General features: G+C 45.5%; 1 protein-coding gene across 1 annotated transcript in view; it reads left to right on the forward strand.

The window, feature by feature from the left end:
* Positions 1–14,885: 14,885 nt before the first annotated feature.
* The window catches only part of MGAT4D (MGAT4 family member D), an 88,717-nt gene continuing 80,088 nt past the window's right edge, over positions 14,886–23,514 (forward strand). Inside the window, exon 1 of the mRNA XM_019489791.2 lies at positions 14,886–15,150. Coding sequence (XP_019345336.1) covers positions 15,054–15,150 — 97 coding nt within the window. The 5' untranslated portion in view covers positions 14,886–15,053. The remainder of the gene's footprint in view (positions 15,151–23,514) is intronic.

Below are 23,514 nucleotides of genomic sequence, written 5' to 3' on the forward strand. Positions count from 1 at the left end.
CCATACCAAAACAACAACAACAGAACCCCCAAATATAAGGGTTAAGGGGAATGAGAGCCAATGTTAAGAGGAAGGAGGTGAGCTTTCAGCTAGACCCTTCTAACCTGCTATAACCATCTTAAATTAATTAGTAGTTTTTAGCTATCTGAAAATGGTACAGCATGGAGACTGACCAGAGAAAATGTGGGGGCATGCATTTCACATCATTCTATTTACTCTTAAAGCTATTCTTGCTTACTTATGTAATGGCTTTAGCACATGATTAGAATCAGCTCGTTAGAATTGTTCTCAGTTGGTGCATAATTTCTAAAATATTGTAATGTATGTGACAGCAGGGACACCCTGAAGAACTATGCTGACTAATTTGGACTACAACCCCCAGAAGCCCCTGGGGCTGGCTGCACACTGGGGGTTGGTGGCAGAGCTGAGCTGGATGTTTCCCTGGCAGGGGTTGGCCAAGCTGTAACCTGAAGCAGCTGGACTCAGGCTTCATTTGAGCACCCTTGGGAATAAAGGCTGGTTTGGGGACACCTCCAAAGGTGTGTGTGTAGGGTGGGGGGGCACTTTTAAGGTACTGAGTATATGTTACCACAGTGTTGTCTACTTTACTTGTTACTTTTACCCTCCCTTTGGCCTGTTGGCTTGTGACCCTAACGCCTAGGATTTTTTTTTATATATTGAAGTGGGAACTTCTCCTTGTTTCTGGGGCTGCAGGGTCTGGCACTACATGTAGTTTCAAAAAATGTTGTATACTGGCACTGCAGTACAACACATGGAGACATGGAGTGTAACCTGAACCGTATTGAACTAGTGGGGATCTTGCTAATGACCTCAGTGGTAAATTTAAAGGTAAGGTTTAACCCAGGGGCAGGCAAAAGACAGCCTGCAGGCCACATCCAGCCCACCAGGCAATTCCACCTGGCCTACGGGGCCCTTCCGTAAACCCTGGCTTTTGCTGCCCCTCTGAAAGCGGGTGCTTCTATGCAGGAGGGGTGGCTCTGGTTGCTAAGCAACTACCCCCACCCCAACCTGGCCTGACCCACCCCGGTCCAGAACTAAGGGGCACTAGAGACCAGAAGCCTCTGCCTGGCCACCCTGTGGCTGTTCCCAGCCCTCCCTGCCTGCCAGAGTACAAATTCAGGTAAAGGCCCCACTAGGCCAGGGGCCAGGGACTTCTGTTGGGGAGGGGGGTGGAAAGGGTGCTAGGAGTGCAGGAGCTGCATGCTGTGGGACCAGGCTGAGCTGTCCCCACACACTGCAGGAGTGGTGCTCTATGGGACTGTGTCGAGCTGGCCTCACATTGCCACTGCGTGCGGCTGGGGATTTGGGCAGGAGTGCAGGAGCTGCATGCTATGGGGCTGTATGGGGCTGGCCCTGCACCCTGTTGCCATGTGCGGCCAGAGCATTGGTGGGAGCATGGGGAGCTGCATATTATAGGGCTGGCCCCCCTCGCTGCCATCACATGCAGCTCCAGGGACTTGCATGCTCCAGGGACTCTGAAGACTGCCCCTCCCTCCCCCCACACCCCACCCTGACCTTACCCCCCAAAACACTCCAAACATAACTCCCCCTATGTCTACACCCCATCCACCATACACATGCCCACCCACTCCTCAATCACCCCCCCACAAACAATATACAAGCGTAAGGCTATTTTGAGCTATTATGCAATTGACTCCCTATACACTATGAAAATGCACATAAATTGGGACAAAAATATATTTTTTTAATAAAATAAGTTATAGTAGATCTTTGGTCTTTGTTTTTTGGGGGGTGTTTTTTGGGGGTTTTTTTTTTAGTATGATTTGGTTTTGGGGGGCGAGGTCTTTTTTTTTTCTTCTGGTTTCAAGACACACCCTCCCCTACCCCCACCCCAAAAGGAGTAAGGGTAAGGACTTCCAGTGGCAAAGGTCAGAGAATAAGGGGTGAGGAGACTTCCAGTCCAAAGGTGGTGACTAGGGGGCAGGGCACCTGTCAAGGGATGAGGGCTACCCTTGTGGTCTTTCACAGCTCACCAAAACTCCTTAAACAGCCCTCCAGCTGAAATAATTGCCCACCCCTGGTTTAATCCATTGTATTTTGCCAGTAGGAAGGTTGAAGTATTTTGATCTGTAGTTGCTTGGAAGGCTTATTGATACCATCTTTGTTCTAACTACAGATTTGGGGTCCCAGTTGCCAGCGCTTTGTTAGGGGGTTCCAGAAGTTGCAAGTTAAAAATGTGAGTATGCTTGAAGCAATTGCTGCTTTATCAGAGCCTTCTTGGTCTATGCAAAAAAATATAAATCAGATTCTTGAAAGATGATTCCATATGATCAGCATATGGAATATGCATGCTGAATGTAAATATAGTCTAATATATTAAAAAGAAGCTTGGTAAACTATTAATCAATTTCTTGTTGATGAGGATGTAATTTTGTATCTTCAAAAATATATTCTTAGCTGGGGAACTTCATTTCATCCTGGCTTGCTAAAAGGTAAATTTAAATTATCTTCTTGCATTATGGAATGCTCCCTCTTTTTCCTTTTCTTTTTGGGGGGAGTTTTTGTTTGTTGCTATCCTTTTTAAAAATTTATTTTACTAAAAGAACTACACAATTCTGTATTGGTGTCTTTTCTATGTTCTTGCCTCTTCCTGTTAGGAAATAAGTCTAATAACTTTTCAGCTTTGTTATGACTCTCAGAATACTAAGTTAATTAACAAGACACTAGTTAATAGCTACAAAGGTCTTAATAGCCACTTTGGAAAATATATAGGTACATGTTAGAGGAGATGAAAAATTTAAAACCCAATGTTATTATGCTTTGAATGGTTTTGAAACTTATATTCTGAAATGTTCAAACTGGATACTATGTTTTTAGAAGCTTTTGCTATTTTTTAACTATCAAAATAGTTATAGACTATTTTAATATACTGAAACTAGTTTCTGCAAATAAAAATATTGATAGCTCTCAATACCTTGCAAGTTTTGTTTTTTGTTTTTTTTTTAAAAAAAGCATACACATGGAGAAAACTTGTCATTTATTTTCAAGGGTATTGCTGGGGGGGGGCAAGGAGGGGCTGGAAGAGGGAATCATCTAGGGTAGAAACTTTTGTCAAATAACTTATTAAAAGTTTTGACCAGCTCTAATTTTGACACAATTATGTCCTTCCTAGTCTACTGTACTTAAGACTGGATATTCAGGTTATTCTGGAATAAATCAATGTCTCTTTGCTTCCTAGCATTTTTTTTTTGTTTGAATTGGTATAGTTCAGAAGGCTTAGTTTCTCTTTATTTGTCAAGGGCTAATGATATCTTTAAAATGGTTTGCACACATTACACAACACTTATGTTCATTTTATTTGTGGACCATTCTATTATCTGTTGTAGGAAGAAACGCCTCCTTCCTGCTCCAGAATTCTATTTGCACAGGAGTACTATTTGCATAAACTTGGATTAACCATATGGCCTTAATACACTGATGTCAATAGTCTTTGTTCTCTGGAAGTGTTGGCTTCCTCTTTCTTTGTACACTGATCAGTCTTCCAAAATCTTTGACTAATACAAGGAAAGAACATTAAATCCTTCTTTATGAGCATCTATAGCCCTTTGTGGCTTTGAAACTAAGTTTCCTAACTCTCTTTTTGAGGGTGGAGGGGGACTGGAAGGAGGAAGATGAGGATCTGTATCTTTCTGTCTAATCCATATAGAGTCAAGAAAACGTTCTAGTCTTGTGACCTGCTGCCTAAGATAAAATTAAATGAAAATAGCTGAAGGAGATGCCTTAATTGTCAAATATTTACCTTAATTGTGCTTATCTCTGTGCCCACTTACAATTTAGATGTGTGGAAGTGACCTTGAAAATATGATGCCAACCACCTTTTAGACCAATGCTTCTCAACCTTTTCAGAGTTGCAGCATGTCTCCAGAATTCTTGAGTGTAGCAACATCCCTGGCTGAGAACCACTGTTACGGTCAACTTACCTCAGCAATTCTCAACTGGGTGCTTCTACTCTCAGGGAAAAACTATTCTCTAGACCTGCTGCACAGCCAGACCAGGAAGGGTTGTGCCACCTTCACATGCTCCTCCAACATTAGGGCTTTGGGATAAACCTGGAACAGGCAGGATAGCTCACTTCTGCAGCAGCCCTTCTTGGTCTGACCATGCACAGTATTGACCTGAAACAGGCATGTGGGACAGTTCTACCTATCCCACGTGAAGTGGTGGATTAAGATTTATGTGGCCCTGGGCTCCAGCTGGGGAAGGGGCCCCTTTCCCTCCTTGTGCTACTGCTGCCAAGGGTGGAGCAGGCCTCCATGTCCTGCAGGGGAGGATGGGTGGACATGGCCGGGCTGGGGGTGGGGTGGCACATGTCTGCCTTTTCTCCCTGCTCCACTGCCCCCCTGTCCCCAGCCGTGAGGGGAGCAGAGTGAGGCAAGGGTGGATGTGGGCTTCCCACAGTGGGGTTGGGGCTCTCCACTCTTCTGCCCAGAGGATCCCCAGCTGGCCGTTGTGTCCCCTGCCCGCCCAGCAGCAGAAGGCACAGCTTGCCATCCCCGCTGCTGCAAAGTGGTCGGGGGCATGCAGCTGGTGTGGGACTCCCAAGGAAAAGGTAGCGAAGTGGAGTGCCCCAAGCCCAAAGCGAGCAGCCCACATCTGCCCCGCACACAAATCCAGGGGAGCACATACCCTGTATGCCTCCCCTCAGGGGTTGTCACAGGCCAGCTGGGCACTGTGAGTGTATCAATTTTATCGCAGGCCAACTGGGCTGTTTGATTCAGTTTTGGATCAAGGAGGCAAAGTTGGGAGTGGAATAAAGGCAAATTTATTATAGCTTACACACACACGCAACAGTTAAGAGAAAGATAAGTGCGATAAGCAGATAAGGCAGTATAAAAGAGCTAACAGTAAATAATAACAACAGATAATAATAACAGATAGATAGATCAATCTGTCACAGGCCAACTGGGCACTGTGAGGATAATAAGCACGCTGGGCTGTTCAAAACAACAAATAGACAGACATGGGTTGGCAACTTATCGATAGTTTCTCAATGCCAGGTGTGCGCCAAGTGATTCCAGCAAAGTCAGGCATCCCTGATGATCGACGCTGTCAGAGGGATTACCGGGGAAGATCCCTTGATCAGGATCCGATCCTCACTCACACTGGGAGTCTGGGGTCCAGGTGTGGAACAGAAATGACCATTCTGTTCCCTCCTTCCTGCTGGTTACCTGATGCATGTGTTTTTTATACCTAGTCTTATGTTAATCTGTTGGCCTCAGGGCCACTCACAATGTTGCCCTATAGCTGTTACCCTATGGGATTGAAAGGTGTTAAAATTATCATAAAAAGTTACTACCCAGACTCAGGTTTATCCAATAAACAAATTATGATGCAGCACCTTTAGGTTTGAAATTGACATCACTCCGCCCAAATCCCAACCCCTTTTAGGCTTCATTTGAATATGCTTTCTTGGGATATGCTTTCCTGGAATGTGTTGGGTGTGCCAGGCAGCTAGATCCAGTTTTTATCGCTAAGGCTGAACCCTGAGCAAAAAACGGTTAGGCCAGCTAATCTCACAGCTACAGCTTTGCCTCTGGGGCCCAATCAGTTCCATGAACAGTTAATTTATCATTTTGGTTAAACTTATGACAGACAAGTTACATTTGCAGTTTACAAACTTATAAGCTAATATTAACAAATATTACCTGTTTAGGCAAAATACCAAATGCCTCCAAGAAGCACATATTATTGCTTATTAATCCCTCTGGTTCTGGCTGTCACAGGGATGTGCGCAGCAGTGGAAAGCCACCCCCACCCTGTGCCCCCTGGACAAGCCACCTGTGGCTCTGTCCTGATCCTCATCCTGGCCCCGGGTCCCATGTACCACCCTGGCTGGGCAGCATCCCCAGTCCCTGCCCCACTCCCTCTCTCAAATAGTGTCCTCTATCTGCCCCCTCTCCCCCCGCCCCTTACCTGCAGGGAGCTGCTCTCTACTCTGCCTGGCTGTTTTCCAGGCCATGCGTGTGCATGTGAACATGCACAGACATATGGTGCCCCTGTGTCTTGCTCCTAGCATCCCCTTGCAGGCTAGAATGCTGCCCACCTGCAAGGAGAAACCTGCATTTCCTACAGGAACCCAGGTACCCTGGGGCCCCTGATTGGCAGGGGTCCATGGGCCTGGGCCCTGTCAGCCCATGTATTAATCTGCCTATGCCCATGTGCTACTTTCTGGGAGATGCAGGAGGGGCCAGAACAGGAAGAACTGTAGCCAAAACCTGCTTTCTTGTCTGCTTTAGGGTTGTCTGAGAGCCCTAATGCAGCAGGAGTGTGTGTGCTGCTGCCTACATCATAGCACTCCTGTGGGGGTCTTGTGACACCCCAGTTAAGAACCAGAGTCTTGCACACTTGTGAGGAAAAGATGCATTCAGCTGTAATGACATAAAGGCTACAACTTACCAATTCTTCCTACTCACTAGAATTCCTTTTTCAAGGAAAAAGCCAATGGGACTAATTCATCGAATGTGGATAATTATTTGATTTTGATTAGCATGCCAGACATTGTGTGGGTTTGTTGTTTTTTTAAAGAGGGAAGGGGTCTGTGCCACAAGGAGCTTACAAGCTACTACTGACAGATACAACTGTTCTAATAACTCCTATTAGACTGAGTCCTGTGAACTCAAATTGTGGGGAAATTTTAGCCTTATTGAAATGCTTTGAAGGATAAAAAGTTTTAAGGAATAAAAATTACAAAGTTAATATGCAAAAGAGGAAAATGGCCTTGAGGGATTGTCTGAATGAGAAAGATGAACTATTAAATTTAAGGCTGGTGGGAATCTAAACTGATACGGTTAAATCCATTAAATGTATAATGGCTATGTAGAAGTCCTTACGTGAGTATGAAATAGTTTGATTTTGGTTTAGCTTAATGTGATCAAGCAAAGGTTGAATGAATGCAAAATTAGATATTTTTACTTCTAAATGAGAATTCATACAATTACTTAAACTAATCTTACCATATAATTTTAATAGGTCATTCAATACATCCTTGTACAACTTTCTTACATTGACAATCCTTGAGTCTATGGAAGACTTGTCTGAAGATTAAATGAGGGAAATATACAAGAAGAAGTTTGGAACAGATTGAGGTCATTTTTTGCCAATAAACTCTGATTAATGCAAGGTAATGGAACCTCAAGAAACTCTTAAGGATCATCTGTTATCTTCTTATATTGTAAGAAAAAGTAGATCTAGTCAAAGAATGTAAATGCTCCCAGCCTTCAAAATCCACCCTCTAACTCTCTATGATTTAACATGCATTCCATCTAAGTAAGTGATCATCATAATTCAGCATGCCTGAGTAACTACCTCTTCTGCAGCATCACCTTAATAAATTAACCTCCTAATGCATTTCCTGATAGTCTACACTAGACTTTTCTTTATATAGTCTCAGTTTTTATTAGTTTCTGGGGACATGTGTTAATACATGTTGTTTTTTCTGCTCAGTTTTGCAAATAAATTAAAATGTAATGTATTTTAAATTATAGCATCCTCATCTTCATTGTGATCAGACTACCTGCTTAACTACATCTTACCACGTTCATTTTTTTTATGCCTTTGTAAAAGATACACAGACTAGTCAATTAAAAGGTATTGACCTGCCTCTCTCCATTATGTGTGAGGGTCTTCAATATTTGCTTGTTCATTTTAGGCCTAAACCTCTAAATTTGTGTCAGAATTTAAGTAGCTCTTTAATTAAGGGTAGTGTTTTGAGCTGCATGGAGCTTAGTTAATGTGGAAAAATAAGTGATGATCAAAAGAGAATGGGACTTATAAGATCCTAGCAGTATTTTCACTTAAAATGCTTGCAACACAGGTTAAAGACTGGCATTTTTACTGGTAAAAGCAAAATTCAGACAATGACCAACAGGAGGGATAGGTAGGGAGTGTAGTCTAGTGGATGACTGCAATCCAGTGACTAGCACAAGAATTGCTTACCTAAGGTCCTAGCTTCCTGAGTGATTGTGTCAGGGCACTTAACACACCTGTTGCTTTTTTTTTAAGAGGGGAAGAGGCTGTGTACGAAGCACCCTGCAGGTGTGGCAGGGGTCAATTAAAGAGTCACCTGACCAGACAGTGACCTGGCTTGAAGTATATAAACCCAGGGCCTGAGCTGGGCAGGCAGTCTAACCCTGAGATATATAGAGAGAAGAGCTCCTTGGCAGCAGGGCTCCTGATTTAATAACTGAGCTGGTGGGGGTAAGCAACACCTGGTGGTTTGTTGAAGGGACTAAAGAGAAGGTAAGGAAGTTCTAGCTGGCCCAAAAAGGAGGGAGGGGTCAGAAGGCCAGGGAGCCCAGAGGGCTGTATCCCAGGACGGGTGTGTCAACAGGGCCAGGGAGCCTGAGGGTCTCACTAGCCCAGGAGTAGGGCCAGGGCCCAGCGATGGGCCAAAGGCTGAGGAGGGCCAGAGCCAGAGACTGGTGGGGCTGGGGGAGCCCAGGAGTTTTGATTGGCCTAGAAGCAGGGCCAGGACCCAGAGAGAGGATCCAAAGACCAGGGGTCATAGCTGGAGACCAAGGGGACTAAGAAGTCTGTATCCCAAAAAGGGGCAGGACTGGGGCTGGGACCCCATAGCCTAGGAGGGCCAGATGTGTGTTGGCAGGAATGAATATAATATGTGAGGCATGGGTATGGTGTAAGGGTTGGTCAGAGCCATGTAATTAGCCCTTAAGGTAATGAGCACAGACACCCATGTTCAAAAGAGATCTGACTTGGGGAGCCCTGGGGCAGCCTCCCTTTCCTAAAAGTATAATTTCATCAAGATGTGGCAAGTGAGGGGTAAAGGAAATGGCCCACAGAAAGCCAAGGAGGCAAGGACTAAGGAGGCTCCGGGGTCATCCTAGCCACCCCTGGAGTTGAACCCTGTTAGTGACTCACTGGGCCATATTTGTATCTCAGCATCTAAACTGAGATAAAGTACAAATGTCTGTCAGCCCCCAAAAGAATGACATGACTTATGAGAGATTCATTTCTGTGAGCTGTGTGTACTTATCTAAATGCAGTGTAAATAAAGATGATTACTTCTGTATTTGCATGCTATATCCATTCATTATTGCTTCATCTAGAATCTGTTAGTGTAGTGATCAGCTTTATTTTTCCAGCCAATCTCTTTCCAGGGGTAGTGTTAGAGCAGTGGTCTCCAACCTTTTTATGGTGAAGATCACTTTTTGTAAGTGAAGGGCACCCCAGGATCTACCGCCCCCACCCCACTTCCCAGACAAGCTGCCTGGGCAGTGGCGTAGCTTGGGTCTTCAGCGCCTGGGGGGCAGCGCTTAAGTTTGCAGCTGATTGCTAAGCAGAGTCGGGGGGGGGGCCCCCAGCAGCCGATCACTGAGCTGGGGGGGGCCCAGCGGCCAACTGCCGAGCCCCAAAGTACTGGTGGTGAAACCGGATGTGCCGCCAGGGGATCCAGTCCCCTCTGGAGGGCTCGGCCATCCCCCTGGAGGGCCCAGCTGGTGGTTCATGGGGCATGGACTGCCCCCCTGCCCAATTTTCCCCCCCCAATCACTACGCCTGGGCTCTGACCCCACTCACCCAGCCCGGCCCGGGCAGCAGAAGGAATGGCTCAGCTCAGCCCAGCCCATCTTGCCGCTCCTGATCATGGAGCCTCTGACAGACTGTTAAGGCTCCATGATTAACCGGTCAATTGAGAGTGACTGGTTGATGACCACTGTGTTAGTGATGTTGTAGCCATGATTGTCCAGGCCTGTCTAACTCTACCCCAACTCTACGATTAAACTATGCAGTTGGTCCAATAAAAGATAGCACCCCAAAAACACTTTGCCAGGTGTGTTATTCAGTAGAAGGTAGACAACTAACTCCCTTTAAGTGAAAACCGCAGTATAGGTAACCAAAGGTAGTTCAGAATAAACCACTGATCAACCTTGCTCTTTTGTGTGTGTGTGTGTGTGTGTATTATAGTATATGCACACATAAACATATAGCAGTGTCTTAATGTCAGACTTGTTGCTTTTAATTTATTCAACCATATAATTTTGTGAGTAACCTGATGGCATTTTCCCAACCTTTGCTCAAGCAGTTTGATTTTATAGATTCGTAGACGTTGGGGTCAGAAGGGACCTCAGTAGGCTATAGAGTCCAACCCCCTGCCCTGGGCAGGAAAGAGTGCTGGGGTTAAACGACCCCAGCTAGGTTCTTGTCCAGTCTCCTCTTGAAGACCCCCCAAGGTAGTGGGGAGCACCACCTCCCTTGGAAGCCCATTCCAGATTCTGGCACCCCTTACTGTGAACAAGTTCTTTCTAACGTCCAACCTAAATCTGCTCTGCGTCCTGCCAAGACAACTATTTTCTCCAGAGAACGTTTATTCAGTACGGAGATCTTAGAGGTGACTTTTTGTTAGTAGAATCATCCTGGTCCTGAATAATGTATTTTATTACTCCTTAGTATGTTGAAAAGACAAATAGATTGAAAAAATTTTTCTTAAAGGCCAGAGCAGGCACTGGCATTTTAAAGAAGTAAACATGACTGAGGTACTCTGAGTTCTGTAAACTGCTAGTTGCCCATATGTTTCCAGTGTCACAGTGTAAATTAACATGTTTTGTAGTCTTTATCACCAGTCAGTCACTGGGGTTCTAGGTAGACCTAAGAACATAGTGCGGGTTACATTTTTAAAAGAAGTTTAAAAAATTGTGTATAGTTGCAGTGGTATAAAATAACTCTTCTGGGGACAATGGGGCTGGGAGAAGGTGCCATTAAATGGTAGCTCACACTTACACTCATCATTACCTCCAATCCTGAATGTAGCTACCCCCTTTCCCACAGAACACCACCGAATGGCATATGAACCAGATGGCATTTTCCAGCTTCTCTCCCCACAAAAAAAACTACCATATTTTCATGCAAACATGTTTTCCCTCCAAAATCAGCCCCCCTCTCTTCCCAAATTGGGGTATGTATATTTAAGCAGGGAAGCTGATTTTCTGCCCCAGATAGAACCACACTGCTTTGATTTCTGCTCCACAGCATGGCAGTATTGCTATTCAGGCAGCTGAATCTTAAGGCAATTTTTGCTGTCTGTTCCTGTTAGCTTAAACAGGAAAAGGGCAGTGAATCTGCTGAAGATTGGGCTCTGTCCCTGTTCAGTACAGCCAGAACACTAGAAATTTTTTTTTCTTGATTCTGCCTTTCAAAAAACAAGATGCATGTTATATTCCACAGTGTGTGTTATGCAAGAAAATATAATGTTTATGCTATCAATTAATATGGTTCACATTGCGGCCTTGTACAAAAATATACCTCTGGTACTACAGTTACTAGAATTTTTGTTTTGGAGGCATGACTTTGGGCAGGTTTAATTTGGTACAGTTTGTGAAGTACTATATAACAAAGTGTTTATCTTGAATGTTTCCAGTTTATTACAATAACAGGCATTCACCTTGATGTGGAACATTAAGTGGGTTCTGGTGGTTACTGAGGTGGGTGGTTCATGGTGAGGGAAATGGGTTACTTAAGACAAAGGAATTTTTAAGTGATGGTACATATTTAGGGGATAAAACAAGATCATATTCTTTCTCAGAACAAGTTTTGAGTTTAATTTATATGGCTGGTTATAAAAATTCACTAGTAGAAATATGGTAGCTTGGGATGCCATGCTGTATGTGGACTGTGTTTGAGAGCAAGCTAAGAAAAAGTGTCTGTCTGCTTGCAATTTGGAAGATGAAAAATGCTGTTTAACTGTTAAATACAATGTGAGTATCTTATCTGAACTGCATGACCAGTATAGTTTAATAAGGAGTCCTCATACAATATCACTACTAGGACTATCTTTCTTCAGCTTTCACTATTGCCTAAAACTTCTTTAGTCTTCCTAATGTGTTCAGGCTGGAAATCCAAGTAGGAGCTCTGCATTTTAATTTGCTCAGCACACCCTTGGGTATCATCAGTGAATAAAAATCAATATTCATAATTCATAGTAAAGTGATTATTATGAAGGGAAGCAACCTCATCCATTTAAGAGCTCAAAATACAGGAAGGCTATCAGTCTAAGATGAGTTGCAGTATATAATTTGTAGCTGTCTGTAACAGAGCCAGAAGTCTCCTGTTGTTTGAGATGAGTACAAAGAAAATAGCCAGCTAGGGGGAAAAACAGGCTTGGAGGGCATGTTGTAGAGTGGGTTACCTTACAATAGTCAAGCATGGGAGACCAGATGCTCCTACAGCAGCTAGATAGCAGCAGTGAGCTACCATTAGGTGCAGCCAGCAAATGTAATCAGAAAGCATGTGTGGGTAGTTGGAGAGATTGCCTGATCAGAAAGGGGCAGGAACTAGGAGAGAGAAGCCTAGGGCTGAGCCAAAGCAATTAGTTTGCCTCTGCAGGGTGGAAGAGAAAGAGCTCATAAATTGAGAGGCTGCAGAGGACTGCGTGGAGGTCTCAAGCTGATAGCGGCCCCTGGGTGGCTTGCAGGGATATAGGAACAGAGTTGCAGCCAGTTGGCTTACAATTTTGTTTATAGCTTAAACTGGTGGTCTGGGTGGGACCAGAGAGGGGTGGCTTGGAGGTCCCATTAGTCCCCGAGGGGCATGTGACTGCCTTGAACCCTGCCAGGAATCAGGCTCAAAGCACAGACAGGAGCTCAGTGTTTTCTGATAGGGACAGAAACATGACTAGAGACCCCACAGCCTAGAGAGGGGCAGAGCTTGGGGCCAAAGGATCCATGAGCCCAAGATGGTCAGGAACAGGGGTTGGAGATCACACAGCCCAGGAAGGGGCAGAGACTGGGGCCAGAGGGCCCACAGCCCGGTTGTGGTATAAACAAGAATCCAAGAGGGTGAGGCAAGGATTGCAGCCTGATGAGCCAGATGTGGTGTAGTGGATCTAGGATAAAGGAACCAGCCAGAGAGTAGTGGGGCAGAAGCTAGGAAGGTCAAGGCCCCAATAAGGGAGTGGAGGCCTAAGGTGGCCTGGTGGTTTGAGGCAAAGTGCCCAACTTGACAGATGATGTGTAACACCTATGAGGCATGGGCACAGCTATAAGAGAAGTTTAGAGGCTGTGATTAGCCCGTAAGGCACTAGGCATCCTGGGGGATACACATGTACTGAGAGGGCCAATTAAGTGTGGAAATTGGAGTGAGTTTCACATGATCTGAGGAGATCTGCTGCAGGAGGCCAGTGTTAGGTTTGCACTAGGGCCCTGGAGCAGCCTCCCTTTCTAAACTTTACTAAAAACATCAAGGTGTGGCAGATGAGACTTAGAGATAAGTAGCTAAAGCCACAGCAGAGTGGGAGCAGAGAGTGACCACCAGGGGGTGCCTATTCTATTACACTGTCTGAGATTAATAATATAACGATGCCTTCTAAAAATAAATTAATAGCCATAGCAGAGTGAAACAGGCTGCAGCCAAATTGGAGCCTGAGTGGGCAAGCATCTCTGTGCTTGAAGAAGGGTGGTTGTGCCTGAAACCTTGCAAAGAACAATTTTCCAACTATTTAGTTGGTCTCATAAAATGTCACATTTACCCAAAGAACCTTGTCTGTATAGTGTATATGCAAGTCTAATGTGTTCTGCATATAATGTGATATTTTTTTTAAAGGCAAAAATGCATTCTCCCAAAGAGTTTGTGTTCTTAATGTAAATAAGAAACTATAATAGAGGGGAAGGGAAATTGCCATTAGTCATACAAGCATATTTTTTTATATGCTAGCCGTGTTGTATTTGCAGTATATAGAAGGTCGTATCACCAGCATAGCAGAGACAAGTAACAAAATCACTAGGCTTTGCTTTGCATTTACGTGTTTTAAGCTGGTAATGTTTTAAGTGCATCATGGTGGAAGTTGGTCTTCTCTTTCCTTCCATTCTGTTGCACCCTACACTAAAAGGCAAGTATGGAAAACAACACCAAAAAAAAAAAGCATGAAGGTACTCAAAAGGAAAGGGACCTACTAGGTGGTGGTTTTAAGTACCAATGGCATGCAAGTACCTGCCCTGGCTCTACCTTTGTGGGGTTTTATTTTCATGTGTTTGTACAAGTGGCCCTGAATACACCAGTGCTTCTCATCCTCTTTAGATTCGAGTCCCCGTCTGAAAATGCCAGCACTTAGTTTTCACTGGGGGTTTTTTGACTATGGAAAAATACTAGAGCACTTCCTCTGTTGCAGACCACAGCAGATCACAATGGTTTTGACACAGTGGATCCCTGTTGTCAGGGTTGCCGGTAATTTAGATTATGGTTTGTATAGGAATCATCCAGCCTCAGGCAGGGGGTTGGACTGGATGACCTCTGGCGATCCCTTGCAGCCCTACTTCTCTACAATCCCAGTTTGCCAACTTCGGTTTATCTTGTGGGTTATGTGGCACCCCACAGCACCCCTAAAAGGATTTCAAAGCACCCTGGGGTGCTGCGGCAGCCTTCTGGCTGAGAATCACTGCTCCCAGGGTAGCTACCCTGGTCTTTTGACTGGAGCAGAGGGCCACGTTTAATCTGGGGGGTCATTAAAGCTGGGGGTGGGAGACGGGGACTGAGGCCAGCCCTGGCTGTATGGCAGAGAGCTGCTTCAGCTGGGAAACAATTCAGCCTCCCGGCTACACCTTGGATCCCTGCAGCTGAGCCCTCAGCTCCTCAGGGGGCCACCTCAGGCTGGAGAGAAAATTGCCCCAGTTTCCTGGGCAGCCTCGCACAAGGTGCCAGAGCTTGACAAGCCACAGGCGCCGAGGATCGGTGCAGGGGGGAGGTCGCTTCTGCTCCCTCAGCTCAGGGCGGCATCTTCATTTATGAATAAAATATGGCCCTCTGTGCCGAAGGGGGTGGCTGGAGGCGGAGGCGTGCCGGCGGGGTGGCACCGGGGCTGCTGGGCAGGGCAGGGCAGTGCGAGCTGCGGGAAGGTGCCAGCCGCCTTCCTCACCCCGCCCGGGCAGCAGGATGTGGCGGGGGGGTGCGTGAGCGCGGCGGCCGCGGCAGCGCTTCCCGCTCTCTCGAGCCCGGGGCCAGCTCTCCCCGGCGGGCAGCGCAGGTGGGCGCCGCCCGGGGCATGCGGGGCGAGCCCGGCCCCGGCCATGAGGGTCTCGCTGGGCCGGGCCGTGACGCTGCTGTTTCTGGGCGCCGCCTGCTCGCTCAGCTGGTACGCCGTCCGCACCGGCACCGGCACCCGAGGTGAGGCAGCTGCGGGGCACGGCGCGGGGCGGGGGGCAACAGGAGCGGCCAACGGCTGCCCCGCCGGCGGCGCGGGCACCGCCCGGCCCGGGGCAGGCGGGAGCCGCCTCGCCCAGGAGCTCCCGCCTGCAAGGAGAGCGCGGAGGACACTCGCCCGCACACGCGCACATACATATGGGTGGACACACGCACCCTCACATGCACCTGCACACACACACAGACCCTCACACACACGTACACATGTACCCACACACACACACGTACACATGCTTGGGGACACAGACACACAAGCGCGGACATGCATCCGTACAGCCGCGCGCACACAGGCAGACGCGGTTCTGTGGGTAGATGTGATGCTTTTTATTAGACTGCCTAAGTATGTCCTTAGAGTAGCACAGCAACAACCCGTATATGCGCACACACTTTTGTTAGTCTGGAAGGTGCAAATTGCCCTGCCAGCTCAGCTGCTGGTGGGGTGGCCAACCTGCGGCTCCACAGCCACCTGCCGCTCTTCAGAAGTTAATGCTCGTCTCCTTGCATTCACCTTCTGTTTGGAAGCTGGTCATCGCGTGCTTGTGCAAAGATTCAAGGAGATGATGCGAATTAACTTCCGAAGAGCCTCATGTGGCTCCAGAGCCGCAGGTTGGCCACATGGCTGCCTACATCTCTCTTGTGTAGAGCCGTGGTTCTCAACCCTTTTGGCACCAGGACCCATTTGTAAACAGCCATGGCCAGTCCCAACCTAGTGCCCTTCAGTCTGGACCTGCTGCCCCCAGGCCCCCGGTGTGTGGGGCGGGGGGGACCCCCAAGCAGCCCCTCACAGGCTGCAAGGGAAAAGCCACAGTTTCCCACATTTTTCTTCTTTAAAGGAAAATCCATTTTTACAGTTCGTTCACCACCCTTCCATATATTCTTACAACCCACTTTTGGATTGTGACCCACAGGTTGAGAAATGGTAGTATAGAGCACATAGGCAGACAAGGTTCCTTGGGTGAATTTGTTATCTTTTATTAGACCAACCCAAATAGTTGGAGAATAGTTATTAAGCAAGCTTATAGAACACACGTGTTTGTGGGCTGAAGCTCACAGCATCTGATGAAGTGAGCTTCAGCCCACAAAAACTTGTGCTGTGTGTGTGTTTCGTATTTATATATAATCTCTCCCCAGTTAGTCTATAAGTTGCAGAAAAAATAGGAATGGAGTTGGTCTTATGGTAATTTTTCCTGTGCTCCTATTATGCTCCTTATTTTCAAAACTAGATCTCAAAATGTCATTGATTAGGTCAGTACCCCTTCTCTGGTTTGTTTCACTTTCTGGTTCTTGTGGCTCCTAACACTGCAAGGGAATGTTTCAGTCAAAAGACAATCACTTCACTGTTTTAAAAAACAATATAAATCTATTACTATGTAACATAAGTGACCTCTACCCTGGATAGGTCATCAGATCATGTGCCTTGTGAAGCTGGGATCTTCTGTAAGGCGGCATAGGAAATGTGATAAAAACTCCCTTATTTTCCAGGGAGAACTTGGAAAAGTTCTGCCACCGCCCTATAAAGAGCTGAAGACAAATTTGCTATGCCAACATTTGCATGGGGAAAGGGAAAACAGAATTTCTGGATCCCTAACTAAACCCTTGGGGAGACCTCCAGAGAAGGCTCTGTTTTGTAGATGCAGGTATATTAAAGTCAGATCTAGGAATTAGTCATTTTCAAAATGAGCGGAAGAAGTTTGGTTTGACTTCTTACTTGCTTCCCTTTTTCTCTGTTACTTTTATTTATTAATTTTGTGAGTTCATTATTTATATTTCAGTAGTGGGTAAAAAGGCCTGTTAGGATCCAGACCTTGTTGTGTCAGGCACCTTACAGATGAGTACAACAAAAACAGTCTTGGCCCTTGAGACTAACCCTTTCTCTTCAACCATGATACTGTTTTTATTGCAGCCCCTGACACTTAAAATGAGCTATTATGCTGGGAGCAGGTAGAAGTTGCATACAAGTACAGATACAATTGAGTCTAAGGAACCAAGGTTTAAAAGATTGCAGAAGGGAAATTTCAGTCTGTCCCCTTTTGCAATTTAAACCCACAGCATAAGCTTTGTTTTGTTTCTTGCAATTTTTTATGATACCACCTTCTCTGTGTTTGTTCCTCCTACTTCCTCACCTTTGTCACCACTGGCATTTTCTTTTTACCTCATTTCCCATCTCATATAAAGTGAGAGATGCATCAGTCCCTTTTGCTGTAGTAGTTAGAGTATATCTGCTTAAGTAGGTAGACTGGGCCTGTTGCTCTTCTTTTTCACCTGCTGCGATTCCTTTGCTAGAATATTGTAGGTCTTCTCTTCACTGCCTGCCCATAAGATGGTACAGGAGTTATCTCCCCACAGGGATGCTTAGGGTGCTTCACTGGCTCCCCCTTCTTGGCATGAAACAAGCTGTTTGTCCTTCCCTGTCATCCTATGTTTACTCTCCAGAGGTCAAGCCTGACCTGTTATCACAGCCTCCATCACCCCGGTGTGCATGTTTTGAATTTCAGTGAGGTTGTCCTGTGCTTTATCCTGTACCACTCCTGGTGCTAGGGAGAGGCTTTCCATAAATATCTACACATCTCCCTTATTTTTTCCTTCTCTAAACCTGAACTTAAGCTCTTTGTTGCTGTGATGTCTACAGAAAGGTTTGACAAGTTAGGCAGTTGGTGTGCTTTGACTGCTGCCTGTCACATTAATTAATACTGTTTCTTTGGGCATCTCCAGCTGTCTGTATTTGTCTGCTGTCCTCATCTTGTATTTGTATTATAGAGGCTTTTAGGCAATGGCCATTTCTTTGTTCTTTGTGTGGAAAGCACCTAGCACAGCTGGATCCTGGTTCCTGACTAGGCTTTTATTTGCTCTGGTAATAAACAAAATAGATAACATTCCTCATAGCTGTTAAGGCTGTCTGTAGACTTAGGGGTTGGCTCCACTGCATTTTTAGCTCAAGGTATGAATCAAGTGTTACTGCTCTCCTGATTCCTATGGACACTCATAAATAAGTAACTCAAGGTAAATGGTGCTGTAAACTCAAAATAACTGGCCCATCAAGGGACACAATTCAGGAAGCCTAAATACTGTTAATGCTAGAATTCATAAGGCAATGGGTCCTTGTCACTCTGCACCGCTGATAAAGCAGGGGAAGGCAATTATTTGGGGCGGAGGGCCACTTACTGAGGTTTGGAAAGCTATTGAGAGCCAGATGACAGGCAGCTAGGGGCAGATAAATATTAATTTTCTAAATTTTTTAGGGTTCCTGCAGGCTGGATAGAATGGCCTGGCAGGATGGATGCAGACCATGGGCTGTATTTTGCCCACCCCTGTAATACAGTCATTCTGTGTAGCTCCACAGTGGTGTTTTATGGTGTCCATGCTAACTCAAAGAGTTCTTAAATTGAGTGTAAATAACTGGAGCTAAATCGTCATAGAGTATGATGTCTCTATCATTCATGCCTGGATCATGTTTGCTAGCTTTTGTTTTTCACAATCGTGAGATCTAAAAAAATACTTTTTAAAATGAAGGCTGTGGTTGTCACCAACCTCTACAAACTTCACTCACCTGGGCATGGGCCTATGCTATTTTATACCTTTAAATTGGCTTAATTGGAAATTAGCATATTCAGTTTTTTCATCTCATCTGTAAGCAAAGGTTTCACTAATTTTACTGTGGCAAAAAAGAAAAAATAAAGTGGTTACAAGGGGAACTGATAACCTTCTTACTTCCCATGACTCTGATGTAATTGGCCCAAAAGTATGTGGTAACAAAACTGCTCCTTACACATCCTCAAAAGTGTTGGGCCCACAGGCTCCTATTAGTAAGTAAGCAGATTACCCAGTATAGCAATGCTTATTATGGTTGCTTACCCAAGTTATGTTTTTTCATGTGATTGGGCCCCTGAAAGCGCTCTATAGCTGTGCTGTGATGCACATGCATGGCTGCAGAGTGTTTTTAAAATAGCTGTTTGCACGAAAAATTAACCCTCCCCAAATAAAGTATTAGATTAAGATGCTCTGCTTTAGAGCTCTTTAGGGAACTTGTGTTCCATAGGGTTAATTTTTCATGCGTTGTGGGCTGGGTTGATGCAGCCTTAGCCCCACTTCTGGGGCTGTCATTTGTGTGTGGGGAGTGTGGTGTACCACTGAGCTTCCAGCTGGGGTTTGCTGCCTGGCTGGAGCTCAGGGTTGGGGGGAGGGAATGGAATCCCTCCCCTGCCTCGTGGGCCTGGCCCAGCTCCCCCCAGTACCCTAGCTGGGGTAGCTAGGGGTACCATGAGCGGGGGGGGGGCTCCGTTCCACCCATCTCCCCCTGTCCCAGCTCCAGCCAGGCAAGAAACCCCAGCTGGCAGCCCCCGGTGGCAGGCAGGGCTGGGGAGAGGGTTGGCTCAGCAGGCCCCTCGGAGGCTTCTGGACCACCCCTGCCTGCTGGCCAGGGCTGGTGCAGGCAGGCTCCGGTCCCTCCAGCCCTGACCCTACAGGCGAAAGTCTGGTTCTGGGGGGAGGGGGGCTCTAACTCATAACACTGTGTTTAAAGCACAATTAGTTAGAGCATGGCCAAGGTATGTCTGTCAGCACCCTGTATGACATGCTAAACTGATTTTGTTCTAAGCCTTTTCAGTCCCAACCCAACCCCAGAGTAAAACATCTAAAAAAAACCATGGATGCTGAGGGTGGAAAAAAGAAGATGATGTTATTGGGACTACTAACAAAATTCCCCATTGTTATGCAATCAGTGTGGATTCTACCTCTTAATTCACCACTAGCCCCAACTAAAAGAAGCTGCTGTTATATAATTATGCCTGTAGAGATTTAAAGACAAAGAAAACAATCTACTAATTACAGTGATACTTATTTACATTGCAGTATGCTCATAATGGTTTAACTAGGTTCTTCAACAGAAAAGTTCCATCTTAATCCATAACTCTCACAAAAATGAAGATGGGGAGAGTAAAAGGATGAAGGAAGTAGTAATAGCCAGTGCATTGTGAGCTCAAACCTTCATTTACTGTGCATAGACTTCGTTGCATAGCCAGGCTTTTAACTGTAACTTTGGCTGGGTACAGATGTCACACCTATTTTGCTTTAGACGCACAGAAGGTGCTCTAAAGCTGCAACAGAACAAAGGTTCAGGGCTCTCGGAGCACTTTAAAAATGGTGAATCACACTCTAAATTTACCATCCTTGGATATGTTACTAGGTTAAAGTGCTTTCTGTTACAGTGCTGTTTTAAACAACTGTGTCACATCCATTGCAAGTTAAACCAGGTTGCATGCTGCTGCTGTCCCACACACCGCGACGCAGGGCTACCCTCTAGCCTCAGGAAGAGCTCATTTACTCATGAGCACTAGGCTGGCCTCTGAGCCCAGCCCTGCCTCCTCCATTTGGTAGCTGTGAGCCACTGCCTGCGGGGGAGAGGGAGGGTGGAGGTGATCTCTCTCCCCACAGCTGCTCAGGCCCTGTGGCATGTCACAGCTAGGATACAGAGTCCAGACCCCTTTCCCCCACTGTTCCCAACCCCACTGCAGGCAGGCTACAGTGGATGTTGGAGCGTGGGCTACTGCAGGGATACAGAGCCCAGACTCCTTTCCCCAGTGGGAAAGTGTTACAGTGTCCCCATGGCATGCTGCTGCCTGGCCGGGAGGGCACTGTGAGGGAAGAGGGTCAGATGTCTCCCTACCCGCCCCCCATGCCTGGTTGATCCCCTCAGTTGTCATCTGGTAGGGAGGGGGGCCACTCCGGCAGCCTCCTGGGAGGCATGCGAGAGCACTTCCAGCAAGCAGTGTGGGCAGCCTCCCACCGCCGCTCACCAAACACCCCAAACAGTCTTTTTCCCTCCCGCTCACCAAACAGCGAATGTCTGTTTGGTTCGTTTGCGCTCTAAATAAAGTATGGTAGAGCTCTTCCCCCTGAGGCTTTTTAAACGTCTGAATTTAGCCTTTCTTTCTTATCGTGGATGGTATTGGGCGCTTTTGACCATATCAGTTATTAAACAGGTTCATACCATTACAATAATGGTAGATCAGGCTTCAAGCCTTGCCTTCAAATAAGTGGGACCTTGGGGTCCTATTCTACCTCAAGGTCCCACTGAAGTCATATGACAGTCTGACCACATGAAGGCAGCAGCATGAGCAGCCTTAGGTTTTTCCTGTTTTGTCTTCCTTCCTTTTTTGCAATCACACTTGTGGTGTTTCAGCACTGTGATCTGACCCTAATTTAATTTTGAAAGCTGAAATTACATAAACACAACCTGAGATCTTATCAACTTGGATTTTCTCCTTTTTGTATGCAACCCTCTCTAACAAGGGATAATTTTGCTCTCTGTTACCCTGTTCTTAGTTTTTGTTTCTGGTTCAGAGTTCTTCCATCGGAGGTATGTTTGCAGACAGTAGAAAATACCACAGCCCTTCCAGTAGAAGGCAGCCTCTGTGTTTTGAAGGGCGACAGGAAAGTCCACCTGCCACCAGAATTGTTCACACTAGGGAGCCTGGTTGCCGTAGCGCTCCCTGTGTAGTTAAAACAGCAGCAGCCTCTCTAATGTAGACATAGCCTTAAAATTATGGCACCTTGAGAACTGTGCAACCCTGCCTTTGATGGATGTATATAAATTTAACTGATAGGCTCTGAGCTTAAATTTTAATAGTCATTGATTAGCCTATGGAAAAGGCAGAATTTCTGTTTTGTGAAGGATTTCAAAAGTTGGCTTAATATTACATTGTAATAAAATCAGAAGTCTTTTAAATTATTTGCAAAAAAAAATACATTGGATCAACTGAAATGTTCTTTTCTGATCAAATTGATTCAGTTTCAGTAACTACTTCAAGCTTCACTCTCTTGTATTTGCAACTCCCCACTGCATTGACACCTCCACCATCCCTTTACCTCTCACTGTCAATTCCCAGTGCTGCTGATTCTCACCAGCGACCAATTCAGCAGCAAGAGAAGTGATGAGGGAGGATGGGGCAGAAGCAGGTGGTGCTTCAGAAACACTGTTAAGGGGTAGAACTGTTCACGTTCAAATACTGCTCTCCCACCACAGAATTGTTGCTAATATCCTTGCTCTGTGGGTCAGATTCAGCTCAGGCTATTGGTTGCCAACTCCTGTGCTAGGCAGTGTACAGAAGAAAATGTCACTGCTTCCAAGAGATTACAGTCAAATTATAAATTAAGACAGCAGACAGACACAGTCGGGGGAGTAACAGGAACATCTCACAAAAATACTGGTCAGCATGTTTCACAGTGATCTCAGTCCACCTGCTGCCTAAGTAATCATTGACAGGATGTCTACAAAGCTTGGTATTTGACAGTTTTGGCAAAGGACTCAAAAAGGACGATGAGGTAATTTTGTGGATATTTAGAAGGAATCCTTGTGAGAAAAAGCATGAACGTCCTTTCTGAGCATTTTATTAAGCATTTACTCGAAGCTAGCACCATGATTTGAACAGAGGAGAGATGCATTTCATTAGGATTAAGATAAGAGAGAAGGTGGAGCATGGCTAGGCCTTGAAGAACCTTGGAAGTGAAGGCAAGACAACTTGGCCTAATGTTTCTATTCTTCATAATGAGCATATGACTTGTCCTTCTTCCTAGAAGTAATTCCATTGAATTTCAGGTAAGGGTAGCAAGTTTATACCTTTCCATATTGGTTTACTGTGTAGATTTTGCAGAATGTTGTACTTGGTTGAACTGATACTAAGCTTTGGGTAGGAAGTGGGGGGTGAGGGGAAGAAGTCAAAATGTGATGTTACAAGAATATAAATATGAAGATAAGTAAATGTATATTTGCCTCAGAAAAGAGTGAAATAAAGATTTGAAAGTTTCCTTTGCAAAAAAAATCTGAGAAATGTCCAGGCATTATTAGTATAACACAATTTTATATAAGTATACTTATAATTTTGCACACAGGGTTGTTGGGGGGTGGGGGGTTATAAGTACTTTATTTCTTAGTTTTATAAGGAATTTTTTTTGGGGGGGGGGAGGGGTTCAGGCTTTTTACATTTTTTCATGTAATAAGAAATCGAGTTTCTGATGACCAGCAAAAGCTTGTGGGTGAAGTAATATTTTGTAGCCCAAACAATTGATTACTGGCAAACAGGAAAAGGAAGTCAAGAAACCTCACAGCTATCTCACATGCTGTTTTAGCAATCAAAGCTTTGATCATACCACTGCAACTCAAGCTGATGATTCTGCTGGTTTTAATGGGACTCTGTGCAGGTGTAGAGAGTCATCTGCCCGTGTAGACCTAATTATGATCTCTTGCCCAGAGATCATAATTGATAGTGGCAAAATTAGTTAACACGCTCTCTTTTCATCAAATAAAATGTAATTCTGATTTCATGGAACTAT

Source organism: Alligator mississippiensis, chromosome 2 (genome assembly GCF_030867095.1).
Source record: "Alligator mississippiensis isolate rAllMis1 chromosome 2, rAllMis1, whole genome shotgun sequence".
Lineage (NCBI taxonomy): Eukaryota > Metazoa > Chordata > Crocodylia > Alligatoridae > Alligator > Alligator mississippiensis.